At 34.3% G+C, this 24619-nt stretch overlaps 1 protein-coding gene across 1 annotated transcript; it reads left to right on the top strand.

Annotated features, from left to right (window-relative positions):
* The first annotated feature begins 5919 nt into the window (after positions 1–5919).
* LOC149242042 (monogalactosyldiacylglycerol synthase, chloroplastic-like) lies at positions 5920–19101 on the top strand. The gene is made up of 8 exons (XM_089367622.1): positions 5920–6572; positions 6779–6951; positions 8585–8746; positions 8924–9065; positions 9235–9459; positions 10517–10579; positions 11748–11822; positions 18650–19101. Exons 1-8 carry the CDS (start codon positions 6438–6440, stop codon positions 18887–18889), a joined length of 1215 nt encoding a protein of 404 aa, XP_089223748.1. The 5' UTR covers positions 5920–6437; the 3' UTR covers positions 18890–19101.
* The last annotated feature ends 5518 nt before the right edge of the window (positions 19102–24619 follow it).

Raw genomic sequence — 24619 nt, 5'->3', positions numbered from 1 at the left:
TGTGAATCCTGCTCTAATACCATGTAGAAATATGGTGATAGAATTACAACTGCTCAAGAAGTTAGATCTAAAATCAAGAGACACAATTCTACTTTATTGCTCCGTGGAATTCAATTCACAATTTAGAACAACATTCACAAACATGCAAGAAGAAAATCACACATGCACAACATTTTTCTAGGGGAACCCAACTGGGAAAACCCCTCAAGCCTCTTTGCATTAATTAGATGAATATAGAATGTATTACAATTGCTTGCATGCTCTGAACACAACCTGCAAGTGAATAACCTTTCTCTCTTCTCACTGAGAAGATCTAACCCATCCTTAGCCAATTTTTGCCTCTTCTTGAGCCCCTATTTCCTTACGCAATTCCTGAATAATTAGGCCCCTATTATTTAGGAATTTTCCTCCAATTGATTGCGCAATTCCCAAGGTTGATCATCTGGTTGCATGTAACACATGTACACTCCAGAATAGTCTACAACTGATGTTACACTACCTTGGAATCTCCACCACAATTGAGGAACTCGAATTTCTTGCATGCACTAGTTATTTTGAGTTGATTGATCAGTTAACTGGATGATCAATGAGTTAGAGTATCGTCCTACTGCACAACTGACCTTCCACTAGTTCTATCAATAGTTGGATCTAGTTTAACTGGAAACAACTGCAAATAATTGACCTTGATTGCCACAAATTAGCAATCACACATGCTTAATTGAACTCCAAGCCATCAGACTCAAATTCATTGAGTAAACTAAGTGACACAATCCATGTCACACAAGTTAACGACCTCCAAGTTGTCTGTTGATGTGGAAATTCAAATTTCCTCAATTTGACCAAGGCAAAGCCAAATTGAGCTTTCTTGATACATTTTTTCAACATGTGGTGCCACATGGTTTGGGTATTATGTGGTACTGACATGGAGGCCTACGTGGCCAAGGGCCACGTCACCGCGAAGCATGGCTCCCCAATATTATTATGTAGTGTCTCTGTGTGATGAGGGCAAGGTTCCATGATCAACAAAAGCCACAGGATGGAAATAAGCTCGTCATCTGACATATATATTTATGATGCACCATGCCTAGTCTACCATAAGACTTTGGCATGTCTTGGCACTGTGGCGCGGTGGTGGGACGAGAAAATATCTGTCACGGGAGATAGAGAAAGAAATGGCTTATGACATAGAAGCTCGTCTTGACTGTCGGATTTCTTATAAACTGGTTATAATGTAAAAATAGTGAAATAACACATTAAGGGATGGGCTCATGAAGACCGTGGTTTAGGTGATGTGGCCAGTGCCACAAGGGCTTAGCCATGGCCACATCGTCGCCTAGAGTGAAGCAGAACCACCTAGGTGAGGTGGGGTTGCCACGAGGGTGCCATGTGGGTGCCATGAGAATGCCATGTCGGTGCCACACGATAGGTCCTTGCCTATGTGGTAGGGATTAAATAACTAAACTTTAAATGGGCATAACTTTTGATCCAAGCATTGGATTGAGATAAAATTTATATCACCAGAAAGCTCTCGACGAGTTAAATGCGATGGTATTGTCCAAAGTTAATTAGGTTAACTTTGGTTAAGGAGAAATGTTGTAACCCCATTTCCATAATGAGACCATGGAGATTAGTTTAATTAAAAGTAACACCTCCCATTCATCTTGGGAAGTCCAAGGGGGTGGAAGGGAGTGTTACATTGCATGTCCAACTAGCGGGATGAATCAAGTTTGGTTAGAACTATGTGTTCTTTGAAGTATGATGATAATCTTCATCCAATGTGTATGAGGCCAATTGTTAGAGATTGCCCCATTTGATAATTCACCCCTTCCTCTTTTGCGTAAATATGTAAGAATAGAAATGTAAAACAAATTCAAACAAGTAAAAAATGATTTAGTTATGGGTTTAGGATAAGTTTAAAATAAAGTGAGTTTTAATGCACATTTCATTGCATATGCTAGTTTCTTATTCGCTTTCTTCATAGCCTATGCAAGATCTACCTCACTCAATAATTTTCCTATGTGAATATAGTCACAATGTTAAACCCCATAATACTACAATAGTGAATTTGTTTTCTTAATTATAATGTAATCAAACTTTTTTCCAATAAATTAAAGAATAACATTTCATATATAAATTGTTTTTCAATCCAACACTAAAAATAATGGAGTTGTCTTTAGTGTGACTTTTTGGACGACTTTCCGGCGGCCGGAATCCAGTGGAAAAAATTGAGGTGAAATCTTGATTTGTGTTATTCAAACTAGTTTTTCGACTATATATATGGATTCAACACCCTTGAAAAACCCTAGTGCACTTCGATTGCACAAGATTACCCATCAACCTTGTGATTTCAATAAACTAGTTTTTCGACTATATATATGGATTCAACACCCTTGAAAACCCCTAGTGCACTTCGATTGCACAAGATTACCCATCAACCTTGTGATTTCAATAAATTCTTGTCAGATTTTAGAGAAATTACACCAGAAAACCCTACGGTAAAAACTTCCAAAAAATTACACTAAAGATAACTCCAAAAATAATTCTATTCTAAAATTAACTTACTTAAAAATATTAACATAAATTCAAATATTTTATACTATTTTAATCTTGATAACATTTATTATTTCTCATAAGATTAGAAATTTACTACGAACCAAGTCATCTTCCCAAGTAACTGCAATCCATAAATCCCACTCTATCTCCTATATATAAAAATTTAGAAAAATAAATAAATAAATTTACTCTTTTCAGATACATACGCTACTTACTACTACTCTCTCATATATACGCTTCTTATTATACACCCCTATACAAGTATAGTTATTATAATAGTAAAATGAGATACCTAACGGCAATGCCAACAAAATAAATAATATTAATATATAATAGTCAAATAAGATGCCTGAGGCCAATGACAACAAATTAATAAAAAAAAATCTTAAATCATTTAACGAATCCAATTCAGCTTTCATGTTTCTCTCTCTTAATCATTTCTTTAGGGTTTCATGCGGTGGGTTTGTAACCTAAGTGCGTGTAACCTCCGTATTCGTTGGAATGCTGTCAAGTGGGGGCGCCAGCACGAGCGAGAAATTTTCAAACATTTAAATGAGTTGGCAATCTTCTAATTTTGGACGACACCATTCATATTTGATGCGAATCATATTTAATGAATATTCTTACCATCCAAAATACTGTTACCGAATAAGAGAATCTCAGGTATCTCTAATCGGATCTCATTTACATAGAAATGATGTTTTATCAAGGTTAGTTATATTAATTATTTAAATTTTATTTTTATTAATTATTTAAAATGTAATTTGGTTAATTTTATTCAAAATTTAATAGAGATTTATTAAAATAATGGTGTTTATGTATTTAAATTTACATTTTAAACTATAAAAGAATTACAATTATATTCAAAATTATATAAACTAATTCTAATAAAGAAAACCAAAACAAGTTAAACTCCAAATGCCTAGACAAGCGTCTCCCTTTATGTGATTTACCCAGAAGCTCTTCGTATTAATATTATGGATCACAGAAGCCTCAATTCAACAAGTTAAACTCCCTTATTATTTAAATTTAATATAGGGGAAATGAATTGGAAGCTATACCGGGGGATATGAATTCTCAAATATATTGATTAGTTTTTATTAGTCTTAAGTATAAAGTGTATGTAAGAATAATGATTATGATGTATAAGTTTTATAAGATAAGCAAATAAATAATCGTAGTAATAATTTAGTAAGTCAATAAACTTATTTTTATTAATTATTTAAAAAAATTAAATTAAAATGTATTATATTAATCTAAAGTATAACTAATAGTGTAATTGGAAATTTTTTTTATAAAATTTATAAAGCAAATTAATAAATAGAATATTTCTATTTTTTTATTTAGGCTATCATAAAAATTACAATTTTATTTGATTAATCAAAACTTTTACAATATAATTTTGTTTCAGGAGGTTTTAGTTCATATTAAAATGACACATATGGAGTAAGTTTTAGTTCATATTAAAATGCGAAGAGATGAGTGGAATAGGATATGAACAAATTATTTTAAAATCATTCAAATGATTAAAATATCAAAAAATGAATGGATTGCCATAGAACTTTGTCTTATTAGGAAAAAATAATTTTGTCCAATTATTATCTCACTTTTAAATTTTTTTATATTTAAACTTAGTTAGTTACATTCAACACATCACTATCATTCAACACTCAATTCACAATATCATTCACAGTCAATTTTACCTTGGATAGCCTTACATTGGGAATAACTATTACCACAATGCAACAATGAGTCTAAATATTTTTCTAATATTTAATGCTCAAACAAACAAATAAACATATTATTCACGAAATGCTTCACAATACCATTAAACATTGAATTTTACAAAATAACATATCATAATTCTCTTCTTTTCAAAATGGTAAGATTACAATACTAAACATAGCAGAAGCCCAAACTCATTGTAAAGTTATAAGACTCTATAATCTACTACAATCCTCTACTGGGTGATTATTTTCTATGTTATGATATTATTATGTTACATCCATTGATCACTAATCTACTAATAAATATGAACATCAAGTAGAAATTGGACCTTTCCCTTCTTGTCAACAAGTGTTTTATTATCATTTATGGGCCATTTAGGCCAAATTTCTTGATTCTCCCGGTGTTTCTATATATTTTTTTAAAACATTATTAGTTTCACATGTAAGACAATGATGTGATTTTTACATTCTACACTTCCCCTCTTGTCAACAAGTGTTATATTGTCATTTATGGGTCATTTAGGCCAAAGTTCTTGATTCTCTTAGTGTTTCTATATATATTTTCAAAACATTATTAGTTTCACAAGTTAGAGATTGATGTGATTTTTACATTCTACATGACCCTATAGTGGATCGAGTCACTATCAACTTTTAAAGAGTGTAACTCTCAAATATTAAAATTATTTTTTAACTTAATACATTAATTAAAAAATTGCCCACAGGACTTTTAAAGAGTGTAACTCTCAAATATTAAAATTGTTTTTTAACTTAATACATTAATTAAAAAATTGCCCACAGGGTGTAGAGTAGTCCGTGAAGGTCACCTGTTCTAAACTTCGTGGGAAAAAATCCAGCCATGCTAAGCGCTGGTGTGATCCAAGTTGGGTGCATCTTAGATGCCCTAAGTCACCCAAATTAAATGCTCAAACAGTTGTTCAAAAGCTCAAAATTTCTAAAATCAATTTTAAAAAATCCAAAATTTAAAAACAACAAATTTTAAAATACAAATTCTTTATTTTATAAATCAATTAAAAAATATATATTTCAAATTAACATATATCATAATTTAATTTAAATATCTCAAATTATATATAAATATAATTTTTTAAATATCTCAAATTATATATAAATATAATAATTAAATTTATGTTTTAAAATAACCAATTCTACTTAAAAATGTAGATAATAGTTGAGGAGATATTTTTTCTTTACTTAAAATAGTCACAAATTCAACTTTAAAAAAAATGGTATTTGATAATGGTAAACCAAAGATACATAGTAGAAGATGAGTTGTGCTGACACGATGGACTACAACCCCATGAAGCATTCTCATTTAAAACTTGTACTTGTATCACAACCTTCCCAATTGAAGGAAAGTCCTCACATCAAACGCTTCCAATGGAAAAACCAACCACAAAAGGACTTCTGGCAAGATACGTAGAGGGCGAATTACGTGGAAACCCATCACAAATGAATTTGTCCCAGTCATACACAGGGCAGATTACGTGGCTTGAATGTCACAGTTGGGAATAATTTAAGCCCCTAATTCAAAATCCAGGATTTTAGATCACAACCCTTTTGTAAGAACAAGGTGGATTACGTGGATTGAATGTCATAGTCCGGCATAATGTAAGCCACAATCGAGAATTTTATATCACAACCCTTTTTTCCACCGCTGGTGCAGCAAACGTAGAGGCAAAGGCAAAGGCAAGTAGTAACTTGCCATACTCGTGCATTGTCAACTCTCTTTCGCTCTCCTTTCCAAATGATGTGTAGGTTCCTTTTGCAGGAATGTTGGGAAGAATATACGTTATGACTTTAGAACTGCTCCAACTTCCATTCCGTAAGTTTGATGGAGTGGGAGCGAAAACTCATTAACATTCGTTTACCAACGTGTGGAGCTATTTATTTTAGTATAAAACGTTTGGGATTTTAATCCATTCCCCAACAAGCAACAGCATGATTTAACTTGCACTCGAGTTTTCAATCTGTTTTGGGTTTTACGAATAAAACTGGTACCAAATCTCATACACAGAATATCCTCTCTCAAACGAATTCATCTGCTTAGCGCCAGCTATAATTGCATTGATAAATCAAAGACAGATTGTAGTTGAAAGGTTGAAGCTTAAAAAGGAAGAATTGACCATATTACAGACGATGGAGCTCATGCAATTGGCTGCAGAACGAACCAAGACTGTTCTTATTCTCATGAGTGATACAGGGGGTGGTCACAGAGCCTCTGCAGAAGCCATTAAAGCAGCCTTCAGGACCGAATTCGGTGATGAATACAGGGTCAGTATGAATAAAATCGCGTTGTATGATTCCATTTTATTTGAGTTCTTCAATGGAATGGATTTGTGTTTATCAGATGATGTGGGTTATTGTCGATCTCTTTCTTTGCACTTTTGTGGCCAATGTTATCTATTTATGTGAAGTTTGACTATATTTTTTTCTAAAAACATAGCCTGTGAATGCTGTTGGTACTTCTGTTTTTGCAGGTCTATGTGACAGATTTGTTTAAAGAACATACACCTTGGCCATTCAACCAGATATCCAGGAGCTATAACTTCTTAGTAAGGCATGAGACATTGTGGAAAGTGGCTTTTCATGGAACCATTCCTCGTTGCGTACATTGTCCTCAGTTTGTGGCAGCATCGGCCTTATTTGCTAGGTGAGGATCCCCCTTCTATTTGATACAACGAATGTGGATCACAGGGATGAAAAATTGATTTGATCGTTGTCTGCTTGCGTCTCCTCACTACTTAGAATTCAAAAAACAAATTGATGTAGTATTGAATTGATTTGATACATATCGAGGGACCGAGGCCTTAATTTTCCAAGCCAGGGGAAGGCGTGGGTACCAAATAAGGTTGTTGTTTTGTTTGATCCCTGAGCTTTACGGTCACAAATTCAAATTCTTAACATCTTCTTGTACTAGAAAAGGGCAATCAATTCTCGCCCTAATTATCAATTGAGCAATATGAAAGCAAGTTCCATCACCAACTCTAGCCTCTCGAATTTTGGTGTTTGGAATCAATTTGCAAGTAGTCCCACCCGTGTTCAAATCTTTGGAGGCGTCACCCATATGCCCGTAGTTTTGGAGGATACAAGCAATATGAAAGCAAGTCTCATCACCAACTCTGGCCTCTGGAGTTTTGGTGTTTGAAATCGATTTGCAAGTAGTTCCACCGGTGTTGTATTCTATAAAATATAAGAAAACCAGGACCAAAATTCCAAACTGTCTAGCATGCAAAGTGATTCTTCAAAAATAGTCAAGATGATTTAAGGAAAAAAAAGTGGGACCAGAGGAGTTATTGCTGGTGCTGACCTCTCAAACCTAGATGAGAATGTAAGTGCCTCACAAGCATGGAGTTGGGTTTCAGGAAAATTTTAGGGTTAAATTTTAGCAATAAGTTAATTTTCCATGTTTTAAATTTGAATATTTTTACGAAAGTATCCCCAAACATTGTGGGGTTAGCATTTTTAGAATCAACAGAATTTGCCCAGATTTTTACACTTACATTAGTATGAGTTCTCAAACTTTTTCCTTTTGGGTTTAATCCTTCAACTTTTCCAACTCCCAACAAAACAAAACAAAATCAGAGGAGGGCATAGAGTTTGGTGTTATCATAAGGTTGCACAATGCCAGACCATTTATACAGGCCAGATATATATGGTTTATAGGATACATGGAGGGGGTACTTTGTCAAACCAACGGGAAAAAAAAAGAAGTGTGGCTTGAAGCATCTTCAAGCCTTAACATGCTAGAAAACATGCAAGGGAACTACTTCATACCAAATTGATTTAATTGTTTCATTAAATATGTGTAAGGTACGAGTTAAGGCACTGTCTTGGCATTTTCTTCAGCAACTCTGTGCTTGAAAATTAGCTTGGTGGGGGTTGGCGCTTGAGAGTGAGGTGGCAAGTTTAGAGACCAAGGTTTATTATGTTTTAGTGTACATTCCCAATGGCATTTGAGCATATGTCCCGTGTTACCAAAATCTAGTTCTGACCAGTGATAGGCATTGGTCATCCACCATCCAGTCCATTTTATCCAGTGCCTTGAGTTGATTTTTGATGTCATCTACATCTGAGGATTTTAACTCTAATTTTTTTTCAAGTTGTATAGGTGGAAAATTCTTATGGCCTGTGTGACCCGAATGTTACAAAATTTTAGTTATGTGGTAGTAGAGTTCTGTGACATTTTTGTTTATAATTTCTGCTTGATTTAATTTAAAACTTGCTAATGTGGTGAATCTGCTATCATTTGTAATTAGAATGTTTTATCTGCTTTTCACATGTAGAAAGGTGGAAAAGGGCTTGAGGAAGTACCAGCCTGATATCATTGTAAGTGTGCATCCCCTCATGCAACATATTCCAATACGGATTATGAAGTCAATGGATCTGCCAAAAAATATATTGTTCACAACAGTCATCACTGATTTGAACACTTGCCATCCCACATGGTAGGTTAATGCATTTCTCTTATTCTGTTATCTTTCAGAAATACCTATTTCCATGGTGCAACATCTCTGAATATATGTAGATGTTCTCAGATCTTTCAATTAAAAGTGTTTTTGCATTGTCGGAGTTTATTCAATTTTCCTCCAATATGATTGCTATCCTGTTTTACTTCGATGCAGGTTCCATGAGAATGTAATAAGATGCTATTGCCCAACTACTGAAGTGGCTAAAAGGGCATTAGACGAAGGTCTGGGACCCTCTCAAATACGTGTATATGGTTTACCTGTGCGGCCATCATTTTGCAAGGCCACTAACCCCAAGGTCATCTATTGCCTTATCTCCTTTAACAGTATCTTGATTTATGTTGTAAATAGATAGAATCTTATCTTGTTTTCCATTCTCTTTGAAATTTTACTTCGAAACTTTCTTTAATCAAGGAAAACACAGTAAGCGGTTCCATTGTTTTGGTTGCTGGTTTATCACACCTCAGGCCGAACTCAGGAAGGAATTGGGTATGGATGAGAATTTACCTGCAGTTTTATTGGTGGGTGGAGGGGAAGGCATGGGTCCAGTTGAGGAAACCGCACAGGCACTTGAGGAAACGCTGTATGACGATAAACTAGGCAAGTCCATTGGTCAGCTTGTTGTTATTTGTGGTACAAACAAAGTGCTCTCCAGCAAGTTGCAGTCAATTCACTGGAAAATGGCAGTGCAGGTATTTCCCTAAAATGAATGCCTCGAACATAGGCAGTTGATATATATGACTGTTCTCATTGTTCCTTCAAATGAGGTCGATTTTTTTAAATCAACTCTTATTTTCTGGTTGTTTTTTCTTTATTAATCATTTGTTGCTGAAGTGCCGTATTTTCCTCTTTTCCTTTTCTGTAACTATTAACTTCTATATACTGTCATCAGAAGTTCTATACAAGGAAACAAGCAAGGTCAGCATGGTTTAAACTTTAGTCAGAGATAACTTTCTAAATATACTAAAAATTGGAATTTCAAGGTTAAAAGCTCACTCTCATATTGAGGTGGTTTCCAGTTGCTCTATTGTAGGATATGTTTGTATAGTCTGCTTGATGCCTTCTGTAACTTATTGACTTTATGTTGTGCAAATTTTTTGATCTTCAAATCGTGTGGAAATGGATGCTACTCTTAACTTATTGGTTAAGGTTACCAGTCAAAAACTTCCTGTATCCTTTAAATTTTGTTCCATCAATGAACTTAGTAAATCGATTTTTTGCTGAACTTGTCTTGAAACATTGGCTTGATGTATTTATTATTCTGTTCATAATACAGCCCTCTCGAGATCACAGCTAGAGGCAACTTATTTTCAGTTACTCTGTTTCATGTCCATTTAACTGAAATAAATTATAATATCTGTGGGCTTGTAATGGCAGCATGTTCTTTGCAACGGGCATGCCAGACTGAGATTTTGGGTTTTAAGAGCATTTACTTTCTTGGATTGATGTATCTATTTACAAACATGGCATCTCTGGTCTTTTAAATTCTTTTGATAATACTTCTGTTCTTTGGTCATTGTGGGGGCATTCTGCATGAGATTGCTTCTTCTTCTTTTATTTTTGTAAGTTTGGCAGTGGTGGGGGTATATCATGGTCATGTCCAAGAATAACACCCGAATAGGGTGGGGAATTGAACTGATGACTTAACATCAAGGAGTGCCTTAACAGCGCACCCGATCACTGTCTATCTAAGACCCCATGGACCTGCATGAGATTGCTTCATTTGACAAAGTTGTTGACCTTTTGCAGGTAAAGGGCTTTGTATCCAACATGGAGGAGTGGATGGGGGCTTCTGACTGCATAATAACGAAGGTACTCTAAATCCTCCTTTTTAGTCTTATTGATACGTAACCTCTAGAGATACAATTTCTAGCAAAAAGGCACAACTGGAACTTGTTCTTGGTTGATGAAAAGCAACAATAATATTCACCCATGAGGCAAACATTTGGACAAAAATAGAAGCAAATTACTAATGCAATAAGCCTGAAACCTAATCAGCCCATGTAAGACCGCATTAAGAATTACAATAGATATTACCAAGAATAGATGGAGTTGACATTAGAGAGTAGAACCATGAGGCATTCTTCTTGCATTGTCATCAGTGCCATCCCTTCTTCCCTCGTATTAATATTAGTATTGTTCTCACTTACATCAACTTTACTTTCATGCCCCTCATTTTCTGTTTGCATTCCTCTCATTGATTGCTTCATATTCTCTCTTGAACCCCTCATCTACTTTCCTTTAATCTTCTCATCGCTCTTTCACTCTTCAGATCCTCTCTCTTGCATGGGCTCATCTCTGGCTCTCACCTATGTTAAGTTTTGTCTCTTCCGTCTCCTAACATTTTACATCTTTGACTTGATTTTTTCATTCTCTTTATTCCTCTTGATCTTCGGCTAACTTAATAAGGCATGTATATTTTATATGTTTTGGAGTTTTTGTTTGTTTGTTGAGGCTTAATTTTGTTTTCATTTAATCAAGTCATCATTAACTTTTTGTAGTACATGGCAATTTTTCCAGTCATATGTTTTCACATGGTATTTTTCTGTGAAGTGATCTCCATGGCTTTAGCATTCTGAACATGTGTTTAACACTATTCGTTTTTGTTTCAAGTCTTCATCTTCAGAAGTATTGGTGTACCTTGATCAAATTGAAAGTCCTTTCCTTGTCTCAGTTCTAGGTTTATTTTTAAAATAACTAACAATTTTAACTTCCATTACATGAAGTTTTTCTTTGGAAACCTTGGAGAAAACAGTTTTCCTTCCAAAAATCCTCACCATATGGCTTAGCTTCTGGTAGTATACCTTTCAAAACCAAATTCCAATCATCATTCCTTATGTAAAGATTATCACCGAAAAGATACAGTTGGCACTCATCTTTCAATGATGGAGAACATCAATTTATTTGAACAAGTCTGCTTGTGATTTTCCTGTTTTCTTTATTATTTTCAATACAATTTATGGCTCAATTATGTTTGTAGGCTGGACCAGGGACTATTGCAGAAGCTATGATTAAGGGACTTCCGATGATTCTCAATAACTTCATTGCGGGCCAGGTACTGTAACAACCCAAAAAGCTGTTTTTTCATTTGAAATGTGATACATGATATGTTTCACGAGAACCCTGTGAAGCCTTCGTAATTTTTTATGATAATTATAAAATCAGTAGTCTAAGGAATCTACAATCGTAGCAGGCTTTACAACATTTATTGACTTTACTTTAAAATGGGGTACCTCCAAGCCATGATTATAGTCAGTTACACAACATCAAAGCACCAATCATTTCAATGCAATCAAACAAGCCTCCATGCCCTCATCCATTTTTTGGATTGTAGTCAACAAGAAAGACATTTTGAGTCTATGGGGCTTGCTAGTGATTTAAGCCTTCAACTTACTTGGTGTCTAGAAACATTTAAACTAAAATGGGATGTAATCTGATGTAATCTTGGTTACAATTAATATAGATATACATATATATCCAATTTCCTTATGCGGAACTGAATTTGGTAGGAACTTCATCAACAACACTTCCATGCCCCCATATGCTTTGTCAAGAACACCACTTGGGAAATTCAAAGCCATAAATTCTCAAATGGTCTCTAGACACTTCTCTTCATTGCCATTTTGTCAAACACAACTTGCAAACTACTTTTCCTAAAATTTTCACAAAGCTAACTTTGAAATTCAGGCACTTTCATTTACTCCTTCATAAGCTACCCAAATACTCTAACAACCGTACAATCTAATAATTGCAATGCTCAATTCAACGTTCACAAGCTTCAAACACTATTTTCCTCAATTGCTCTTGTTGACTGAAAATCTCGCAGGCCTTGTAAGAGGCCTCACAAGGCAAAGGCCAAACCTTGTTGCAACAATGAGGGAGATTACTACTATCACCTCAGCAATCTTCTTCCTGCCCTTTAGTGGAATTGCACCACAAGAGAGGCTTCCCAATGATCACCTAAAATTTATTCTAGATTATAAGGCTCAAGGTGATATAAATATAGGTTAGGTGAAGACACTCATTAATGGACAAAGGAAATGTGTATCATACACCAAACCTAGGGGTGACAAGTATGGCCTAAGGTTTCAAGATATATAGCAACAAAGGTGCTTCTAGGCATACACACATCAAAGAAAGGGTTCACAAAAGATGTAACCAACATAGAATTAAGGTAAATCCTCAATTTAAGCCCTAAATTGAAGCCCTGGCTAGGGTTAGGGTTTTTCTAGGGCACAAATTGCTTAGAGAAGATGCCATTATCCATTCTACGGTAATGTCAACCGTCCAAAAGGCTATATTTTGATTTAGATGGATAAACAAGGTAGATATCAATGCCTATTGCCTCCAACATTCATCTAGATATGTCCTAATTGAGTTCAGCCCTATCGATTTTCCGTAGCACCTTGCATTGAAAGGCTTATGAAGTAAAAGAAAGAGAAAATATTTATGCTTTGAGGATTTTTGACCAACACCAAGGATGCCAGTGCCTATCCTTACTTGGGTGATGGAATCCTTAGGGCTAATTTAAGAGATAATGGATTAATTCTTGGAGTAAGGGGGAAAACCTTGTTGTTTTCACTTGTACAAACCCTAGCTATTTTTTTGTGAGGGGAGAAATTAAATAGGGGATCCTTTCTAGAAGGTCCCCTATGGATTTCAAAGAAGATAAATCTAACATGCAATTATCAACAAATATTTTCCATAAATACTATGCATTTAGACATGACACAAAAGCTCTAGTAATAATTAATCACATGAAAAACCATAAAATTCTGCAATAAAACTTACAAGTCTTCCATGAAATAGCCTTTTTTTCAATCCCAAAAAGTCATCTCCAAGAAAAAAACCAATCTCCAATAGCAATAGCACCACAAAGATCACATATCCACAAGTAGTGAGTTTATAGAAGGCTAAGTTGAACTCTCTAGAGGAGACTGAAATCCAATAGTGATGATGAAAGAATACAAATGAGTGATCCTCTATTTATATGAGGTTAATCACTCATAAAAATTAGTCTAAAATCCCTATGACAAATTTAATTTTGAATGTACATGAAGAAAATGGGTTACAAGTCAATCCAATAGCTCAACATTAAAGTAAGCCATAAAGGCCCACAAGTGTGGGTCGAAACTCTCCTCTAGCATGACATCATGCCCTTTTTGGGCAATAAATGCTCTGAAAATGGATGGAATGGGCAAGATGGATGTCCAATCATCATAATCACCTCAATGCTTGAGGGGAAGCCCTCAAAGCATGCCTCAAAATGCCTCCCTGTGTCAAAACCCTATTATGGGTGCCCTGTGTCATCTCCAAGGTGGCTAGAAGGATGATATGGAACACTCTCTCTCAAGCATTGAGGCTCCAAGCGGAAGTGCAAGCTCTCCCTTGTCATCCGAGGGATGACGATCATCATCTAGACTCTAGATCAAGTCATGCCCATCAAACATTGTCAAGGCCAGCCTGGGGGCATGTTGGGTTTGCTAGGTACATCATCAAGAATCTCCAATTCTATGAAAAGTGAGTTCAACATTTCTGCATCTGGGAGTGCTCTGAGGTGTCAATCAACTGTTGGGAATCTAGGCTCATCAAAGTGCCCAATGCTCCACTATAGAGGGGCAATGTTACATTTGCAAGGTCATCACTGCTCTCTAAAGTGTAGTATGACCTGGGGATCAATGTGGAGTGAAAGGCATGGAATGTGTGAAGGACCACTTGGCAATACCAACTCAAACTCAAGTGAAAGTTACCATTCATTAGAGACAATGACCATAGATGCATCATAGTGGACCGTACTTAATTGGTAAGGGCATAATATGACTTCAAATTGGGATCAACTTCAAATATCTAACTAGACCAAGTCTTGTAAAGGTGTTCCATACCTTGTTGGGTGTGGTTATATGGTTAACCCTATTAGGTACTTCTAGCCCCTGAGGGGAGGTGACATGTCCAAGGTCAACCCTTCAATCCATAGGTTTGTGTTATGGTCGCAACGGAGGGGAAATGCTATAGGTTAGGTGCCATGGTCATGGGACCAACTGATGGAGGTCCATCATCTTGAGTATATAGATCTATGGAGGGAGAAATCATGGAGGCTGAGTTACCCCTTTTCTCATCCTACTTTTTCCACACCTTTAGTGCGCCTCCACTTCTTTTTTATAATGCTTTGATAGGGAGCATAACTCAGGTGTCTAAGTTTGCTTTTAATGATGTAGCATTTATCTACCCCTTAATGATGAGTCAACTTCTCACTCATTAGGGTTAGAACATGCAATGGTACCTTAATATGTGATGGAGTATCTAATGCTTAGGAACTGAGTGATGGCTAATGAGGGGGTAGAGCTCATGCTAGGTTTTTTTCTCACACGCTAATTAATGTCCTTGCCATCTTTTTCATTTTAACTTTTTTTATTTATTGTGATCATCTTATGCTTTTACCTTTCTTTTAGCTGCATCAACCTCGAGGGCAAAGTTTTCTAGCCTTGACTTAAGGATGTGGATGTGAGGTTGCTAATCCCAATGAACCGATGATAGTAAACTTGAAGGATGGATGTGAAATTAGAGGAATGATGAAAAGTGTTAAGTATTGAATGGTCATGGACATGCTACTTCAATCCAAGTTTTCCAAGGTGGTGCCACTGTACTAGGGTCGAAGACTAACCCCCCTAGTAAGGTGAGAGAAAAAACCTACAGTCCATGTTAAAATGCCCAAAACATTAAGTAAAATCACATGATTGCAAAATGATTAAAGTACTTGCCAAGTGGTAACCTACCTTCCTTTAAGAAGAATGTTAAATGGTGAGGTGTCTGACTAGTGCAAATGGTGGAAAAGTGTAGCATATCATCATATACTAAGCAATGTATAGGGTTGCTCGCTAGTTGGCTATCCAAGAATCACAACGCCATATAAAATGAGGAAAAAATGCTGATATATAAGATGCCAAATGATACATCAAACATTAAATCTTGATATTGATAGTTGTCCAATCAAAACTCAAAACTTATTACACAATACAAGATTACATCAAAATTCAAATATATAATTCACCTATAATGATCAACCACCTCCCATAGAAGTGTTAAGGCTGCTTAGAAAAGAATAATTAACTATATTATATCAAATACTTTGAGGATGGAATTTGTTGCATCTTAATCCATTGAAAACTTGAAAGTTGAATCAAATGCCAGCTTAAGGATAATCACTTGTCTCTACAAAGGTTGTCCAAGCAACCATACAATTTACAAATTAATTTCCCCTATTTGTTTCAATAGCATTGTCGGAAAATTGTCAGCCTTAAGTGCATTAAGCTCTCATCTGTGTGGGTGTGTGGGCAGGGAAGGGAAAAAGGAAGCATTCATCATCAATTAGATTTCTAGAATTGTCATTCTAGAAATTATATAGACTCTTGCAAATTCCTACTTGGTCCCAATTGTATATTTGAATATACAAATCTATTCATAAAGTCAAAAGACGTAGAATTTTCCAAGCAAATCAGTGTGGTAGTTTTAAAGTTTTTGTCATACTCGCATAAGTAGGTCTCCATGTGAAATCTACTCCGTTTCTTTCCAAATATTCTTGAGATATGAGTTGTCCTCTTCTAAAATGCCAATGAAATTTTAGCCACCCTCACTGATCCTTAATTGGGTTACCTAAAAAGTCTGGGTAAAGTGGGGGATATGCCTTTCGCCCTTTTGGAAATTATAACAGAAGGGATACGGCCTGGAAACGGCACTGAAATGTTTTCAAGCTGTATCCAAAAAACTAAAACATTTCCAAGTCGTATACAAGCCATTTCTAGTCGTTTAAGGATGTAACTAAAACGTTTTATAAATTTTTGAAACGTTTCTGTTGCTACAGGCCCCAGGGTGAGTTTCCAGCCAGAAAAAGTGAATTTTTGACATGAAAAAAAAGAAATAGATAACCCTAAATGAAAACTTTGAAACCTTAACTTTAACTTGAACCTCAAAGCATAGAAACAAAGCTTCAAATCTTATAAATCAAGATCGAAACTGCAACCCTAAATTGGTTAATGGTAATCCAACTTTTTATGTCAGTTTTTTTCCATCGTATTTTTCTAAAAGTGATCGAGGCATATCTTTGGTCCAAAAAACCAGTGATCTTTGGGCTTTTTACTGCATTGATGTCTACTATAGCGTTAGTGTCATGGCCTAGTGTAGAAGTACAATCAATTTTTTTTTTATTGTCTTCTCAATGATCGTGTCAGTGCCTCAGCTTTGTTGCAATAAACCCCTGGAATTCGCATATGTGATATCAATATGCAATACATACCTGAAACATGCATATCAAATTCATATGGTAGCAATTTCAGCCCTACAAAACAACAGTATGAATTTATAAGGGGTTACATCGACCAATACTTATCTTTAATAATCTTCAAGCAAGCTTCAATGTTTTTCTTTTCCTTTTTTGAACCAGTATAAACCCTTGCACTATGACCCATTAAATCCACTGCGAGTAGATTCTTATGCCCTGTGGGAAACTGTGTGATGCCACGCTTCGCAGATTCCCCATTTGTTCCACATGCTATATTTTTTATTTTATGGATTTTTATTAGCATAAACTATGGAGAGTAAACAACATACCAAAGAGAAGTCAGTGATGTTTAGAGATATAGTTGTAGCATGGTGTGCAGTATTGCATGTCATCGCACTTTTCATCGTATCACCCAATGCATGAGCACTTAGTGCGTAACCAACTCTTTGAAAAAAATGGGTTGATTAAGTTAATATTTTTTTGATAATCAGTTAATGGTTTCTTAAATTTCTTGTAATTTTTTTATATTGAAAATTATACAAAATTAAATGGTTGATAAATGAAGATAAACATCACAATATTTAGCGATACATTTCACATTAATAGTAAAAAAATTAATTAATTGATTTTAAAAATAATATTATACAAGTTAAATATATATATATATATATATATATTTGAAAAATATGTAACAAAAATTTTAAATTTGGAAATTCATAATTTACAAATAAACTTTATTATAATATTATGGATGAATACCATGACTTATTAATACTATATGTCCAAAAAATCAGATCTCATGTTGATATGATACAAATTATATGACATTTTTTAATTAATCAGTTTAATTAAAAGAGTAAAAATAGCATAGTTAATTTTAAGATAAATCTCAACTTTCTATTAAAAATATTCTAGAATATTCTATGGAGAGAAATCCTTACCATCTACCTAATAATTATTGATAATTAAATTAAAATTCTGAAAATCCTATTCCAAAATAAACATATTTATTAATCTAAATATATACAAATTTTAGTAGAAACCCATTCCTATTTTAGAATTTGAAAATTTGTATTTTCTGCATTTATATGCCCTCACATAGTTACACATTTTATTTAATAAAACTCCCCTAGTAATATCTCCATAGTTTACTAAATTCTCGTTACATTTAGATGAGTCATACAAACTGATATTTCTAACTTCAACAGGGCCAATTAAGTAAAACAAAAGCACAGGTCTATTTCTAACTTCAACAGGGCCAATTAACTAAAACAACAGGCCACACTTAAAAACCTGAGATTTCCAGTTAGGATTTGTCAATTAAAATTTTAATCAAGGTAGAACAAGGGAGGCAGGTTAATTATTGATGCATTTATCTTATTCCTCAAATCAAATATCATAAAAGTTGCACTCTCTAAACATCTATCTAATTAGGATACTAGATTCTGAAGAATCATGTCTCTCTAAACATCTATGTAATTAGGATACTAGATTATGAAGAATCATGTTTATTAATCATATGAGTTCAAAAAGATGTTTCTGACTTGTTATCATAGCATATTGATTAATTGACTTCATTATTAACATTAAGACAATGGAAATTGCAGGAAGTTGGTAATGTCCCCTATGTTGTGGATAATGGAGCTGGACTGTTCTGTAGATCTCCAAAAGAGATAGCCAACATTATTGCTAGGTGGTTCGGTCCAGATGATGCAGAGCTCAAGCTAATGTCTCAGAATGCATTAAGGCTTGCACGCCCAGATTCAGTTTTCAAAATAGTTCATGATCTCGATGACCTCCTCCGCCAGAGAGATTCAATACCCAAGTATTTGTTATCTTTATCTTGATGTCCTCCCTAGTTTCCTCTAGGATCAAGTTGTATTTATCCATCTAACTTCGTGCCTAACCAGCCATGATTCTTTTCTTTCTTTTGTTTTTCTGTCCAGCACTTGAGGTGCACTGTAACTCTAGACTCTCGATTCCATTTGGTAGCTGCACTTAGTGTGCAAGCCAAAGAATATGTACATAATAAAATATGTCTCGTGCAGTTATTTTTTTCCTTCCTGCAACTTGTTTAAGGTCGATTGCTTCAATTGGTTAGTTATGGATAAATTTATATTAGTAAAATAGAGATGCTAACACACATTAAAAATTTACAATATTTCATTAGTGTTCAAATTTCTGGAAGCATCATTTATAAGTTCGACATTCGCTCATAGTGTAGGAGATACAAATAATATGAAAACACACATTAAAAATTTATAATAGCCTCATTCGTGTTCAAATTTCTGGAGGCATCAACTAGAAGCTTTACGTTTACTCATAGTGTAAGAGATACAAATAATATGAAAACAAATCTCATCAATAACTTGGGTCTTTGGAATTTTGGTGTTTAAAATGAATTTACAATAGTTCCACGAGTACTATTATCGATGAAAATTAATTATGGCATAATCTGTTTGGCAGAAAACTCACGAGTAATTTTTATTTTTATCTAAATAAGGAGATTGAGGTGTTTCAAGATGTGCGGAGTTGAGAATTTTTTTTGGTATGTTTTTATGCCTTTGCATATATATTAATATATGGACTTTTATCTCAATTCAACCACTTTGCAAACAGAGCCTAATTAATATAAATTTCTCTGCATTTCTACAGCGATCTGTGTATTTTGGGCTGGTTGGAAAAGCAGAAGCATTCCTCGGTGCCTGTGAAAACTGAACATCCCAAAAATTTTGGAAATTTCTCACCATTACTACTCGAGTTTGTATTTTGTCCTTGATTCAACTTGGTGACAACACTCAAATTATGGAATTTGGATCAAGTTGCCTGGACATTGCCCAGAATTCTATAAGGTTAGATACTAGCAACTGCCTTTTCCATTCACATGACTGTAGGCATAAACAGGATTGTTATAACAATTTGGGCTTGCAAGAGCGAATTGCCATCCAAAATAAGGGTTGGTTTTATGAAGCTCCTTTTCTTAATTACTCATATAAGGGCATCCTTCTAGTAAGTTGGAGGTACAATGGAGAAAGCAGGAGATATCCTTGCACTAGATTAATCCCCCCTCCTTTTTTTAATTGTTGCCTGTAATATATTGTATTTAATTATTGACTTTGAAAGGTGAAGTTTAAATATAATTTATCACAAGGCACTCGAGGGAGATGATGTCCTATAATTTTATTTTTTATATGAAATTGTTGTAAAATTAAACTATTTTATTTATAATGATTGAAATATATATATATTTTTTAATATAAATATTATTCTATTATTTTTAAATAAAACTTAAAAACAATATCTCCTCAAATTAAACTATAGAATTTACTAGAAATATTATTGATATTACAGTTTAGTGTGAAAGAGATATATAATCTATTAGGTTTTTAATATGGAGTTGATATGTGACATTTCAAATTATTAGTAATAAAAAAATTCAACATGGATATGAAATATTTCAATATGCAATTTAATCAAATATATAGAAAGAAATTGTTTAGATACTTCAGAATTCAAGGTGTGAGAGATTTGTAATTCTTTCAATATTCAATATGGAGTTGACATATAACATTTTAAAAAATATTAATAACAAAAAAATATTCAACTTAAATTTCTATGCATTTAGAAAGAGAGAGACAGAGTCTGCATATTTTATATAAAGTAAATCAATATAACAAATTTCTTATGGTTAAAGTATTTTGTTAGTGTTTCCTTCAAGATGAAGGAAATGTGTATATAAGAGAGAGAGACATAGAGATACTCTATATTATATAAAGCAAATGAAAATAAAAAAATTCTTATGGTTAAATGATTTTATTACTATGTTGCTCAAATAGAATGATGCATCTAATCCTTCCATGCTTAGCATGGAGTTGAGACACACACAACATAGATCCATGTTAATCATCTATCAAACACTTAGGCTAATAAAATCTCTCAAGGTGCAAATTTTTCTTCAAGTTCCACAAAATTCTATCCCTCTTAGGTGCTTGATAAATCTCTGGTTAACATTGGTCTATGCTAGTAGTTACAGTTTAGTATGGAAGAGATGTGTAATGTTGATGTGATCTAGATTAAAAAATAAAATAATTTTTAAAAGAAAGGTAACATTAATTTAATATTAAAATAAATAATCAATTAAATGAGACATAAAGCTAAATTATTTTAAAAAAATGATTTTTTTTTTTGACTTAATAGTTTAATATTAAAATAAAATATAAAATTATATGAATGAAAATAAAATAACAAAAGCCCACATAGCATAGAATATAAGGTGATGGGGTGTACTGCTAAGTTGTTTGGTGATGTGAAGATCTTCGAAACTCTGTGACCAAAAACTTAGTCGTGTTAAAGGTTAGTGTGGCCCCAATGATGTGGCCCAGGTCAGGTGTGATCCCCAATAATGTGGCCCAGGTCAGGTGTGGTCCCCAATGATTAGTGTGGCCCCAATGATGTGGCCCAGGTCAGGTGTGATCCCCAATAATGTGGCCCAGGTCAGGTGTGGTCCCCAATGATTTTGAGAGTCTAAATGCCCCTAAATTACACTTTTCAAAACAAAAATCAAACTTGTAGTTATCAACTCAAACAAAAAACAAAAATAAAAACAATCTAAATCCATCTTTTAAAACAAAAATATTAATAAATTTTTCTTATAGGTATGTGATAAATCCATATTTCATATTTTAAATGGTTTCTATTTATTACACATTCACGCTTTAAAGAACTTATATTTTAAATATTTAATCAATTATTTATACTTAATTAATTATTTTAAATTTGATTTCTTAGTATGTTTCATATTTTAAATTACATATTCACGTGTTAAGAACTTATATTTTAAATATCTAGTTTGATATTAAATTATATGGATTATTTTATTTAATATATATATTTTTATAAATTTTATTTTAATTAATAATATTTTTAAAAATGTTTTTATTAATTAATTTTGTTTATTTTATGTTGAGATTTTATGTTTTATAAAAATAGGCAAAAATCTCAGTGTGTGACAACAATAGGGATTTGTTGCTAGATTAGCTCCAGGTTGTTGGGAGAGAGTTAATGCATCCTATATTTGATGTGAGAGGATTTATGAGGCAGTTAGATTCTCTTAGCTATAAAACAGGTATCCATACAGATTGTTTGAGTGAGAGTTTGTGAGGAAATTGATTATTTTGTAATCTCCTGTTTGATAATAAAGAATTGCCGATGCCTATGTTTGGTGGACGTAGCCCAGATTGGTTGGGTGAACCACGTTAATCTGTTGTCTCCTGTGTATGGTTATTTGCTGTGTATATTGTTTATTTATTTGTTGCACACCTTTGCCTCTAACAAATGGTATCAGAGCAAGTTGGAGGCGTCGTGTGAGCGTGAGGGTGCTGAGTTTGCGTACTGCTGCGTGGACCAACTGCGGATGCGTGGAGGTGAATCGCCAGCGCGCAGACCAGAGATTGCTGAATTAACTTGTGGCGTGGAGGTTGCTGGTGCACTGCTGCGTGGAGGTATTAAAAACCACGGTTTTTTCAGACCTGCGTGTTCATGCTGCGTGGAGAGTGTGTATGTTGTCCTGCAGAAATTGAAATTGCAGGTAGAGAGAGCCATAAATCGCTCACGGGTTCGATTCTTGAACAGGTCAGCTGATTATAGCTCAAATACAGTTTCTCGAAATCGTCAAAACTCCAGCGTGGTATTGGATGCATGTAGATTGTTGAGATATGATTATTATGATCACGCGTGCCTCAAATTCCATCGCCTATACCTCTAATCTATTTAAGCAGATGTCGAGGATTGGAGATGACAACAGAATTTAAGTTTTTTGCGTGGAGGTATTACCTGTGCTGAAACATATTTTTTGTGCACGTGTTTAAGATTTTTTGGTGCGTGAATATTTATGTGCTGTAATATGCTGCTGGTGTGTATGTGATATACATTACCTGGTGCGTGAATATTTATGTGCTGTAAGTTTTTTGAGTGTTTTAAAAGGACCGCACTTTTGTGAGCATTGAGGTTTTTTAAAAGACGTATATTACATTTTTTGACAAGTGCATATGGCAGAAATTTTTCTGTGAAGTACAAAGGGCAGAAAGTTTATTTTTTAATAAAAAGCAAAAGCTATCAGGCATAGGCAGTTTTATATATATATTAATTTCTGGTATTTAATAGTTGGATTTGGAGATTATTGTTTTTTGGTTGATACAAGATGGCGAAAACTCAGAATGCCCGGTTTGAAATTGAGAAGTTTAATGGAAAAAATAATTTCGAGATCTGGAAGGTGAAGATGTACGATTTGCTTGTCCAACATGGTGTGGCAAAGGCATTGTTGGGAAAACCCAAACAGCCTTACAACATCACAGATAATGAGTGGGCCGAGATGGATGAAAGAGCAATAAGTGCTATTCGACTGTCTGGTGGATGATGTCTTGTTTAATATCGTGTCGGGGACAACAGCTGCTGGTTTGTGGACGAAATTGCAGAAACTGTACATGACCAAATCCTTAACCAATAGGATTCTCCTGAAGCGACAGTTGTACAGTTTGCGAATGAAGGAAGGTACATCGATTGTTGATCATTTAAATGCTTTTAATACTCTTCTGGTGCAATTACAAAGTATAGAAGTAAAAATTCAATCCGAGGATAAAGCTATTACTTTATTGTGCTCGTTGCCCGAATCATGGGATCATTTTGTTACTTCTATAAGTCTTAGTTCATCAGAAACTATTGAGTTTGATGATGTAGTTGCATCTTTATTATCAGAAGAAACAAGGAGAAGGTCGCATTCAGAAACCTCTACATCAGAAGCTATGATGGTTAGAGGTCGTTCGAAAGAAAGACGTACCAGTAGACCGAACGACTCATGTTCAAAGTCGAAAGGGAAGAAGAGTAAGGTAAAGTGTTGGTTTTGTGGCAAATCAGGACATTTAAAGAAGGACTGCTGGAAGCGACAGCAACAAACTTCTAAAGCAGATTCTTCGACAGAGAAGAAGGAGGCAAATATGACAGATACAGGTTCGGCATCAGGTTCAGGTATGAGTGATGAAGTATTATCAGTTAATGTGTCAAATCATGGTAAACATTGGTTGTTAGATTCCGGTGCATCAAACCACATGTGTATTCATAAAGACTGGTTTAAGACATATAAATCAATTGATGATGGTGTTGTGTACATGGGTAATGATGTAACATGTAATATTGTGGGAATTGGGAGTATACAACTGCAAATGTTTGATGGGACAACTAAAATGTTAACTGATGTGAGGCATGTACCAGATTTAAGGAAAAATTTGATTTCATTAGGAGCACTTGATTCAAATGGATATAAAACTGTAATTCAAGGTGGAGTAATGAAAATTTACAAAGGTATTTTACTAGTTATAAAAGCTAAGAAGGTAGGAAATCTATTTCAGTTAGAAGGAAGTACAGGGTCAGATTATGTGTCTACGGTGTCTGAACATGATAGTAGTTCCATTCACTTATGGCATCAAAGATTGGGGCATATGAGTGAAAGAGGGTTAAAAATTTTGGCTGATCGCAAGTTACTTCCAAATCTAAAGTCTGGAAAGTTGGATTTCTGTAAGCAT

This window comes from Pinus tabuliformis, chromosome 8 (assembly GCF_031772625.1).
Source record: "Pinus tabuliformis cultivar Carrire ecotype Pingquan chromosome 8, CPIR1, whole genome shotgun sequence".
Taxonomy (NCBI): domain Eukaryota; kingdom Viridiplantae; phylum Streptophyta; class Pinopsida; order Pinales; family Pinaceae; genus Pinus; species Pinus tabuliformis.
Note: the sequence above shows the minus strand (reverse complement) of the source record. Positions and strands in the feature narration are given on the sequence as shown.

Coding starts and splice junctions, on each gene's coding strand:
- LOC149242042 (XM_089367622.1), top strand. CDS start 6,438: ATGGAGCTCATGCAATTGGCTGCAGAACGAACCAAGACTGTTCTTATT. Junction 6,573..6,778: donor AATTCGGTGATGAATACAGG/GTCAGTATGAAT, acceptor CTGTTTTTGCAG/GTCTATGTGACAGATTTGTT. Junction 11,823..18,649: donor ATAACTTCATTGCGGGCCAG/GTACTGTAACAA, acceptor TGGAAATTGCAG/GAAGTTGGTAATGTCCCCTA.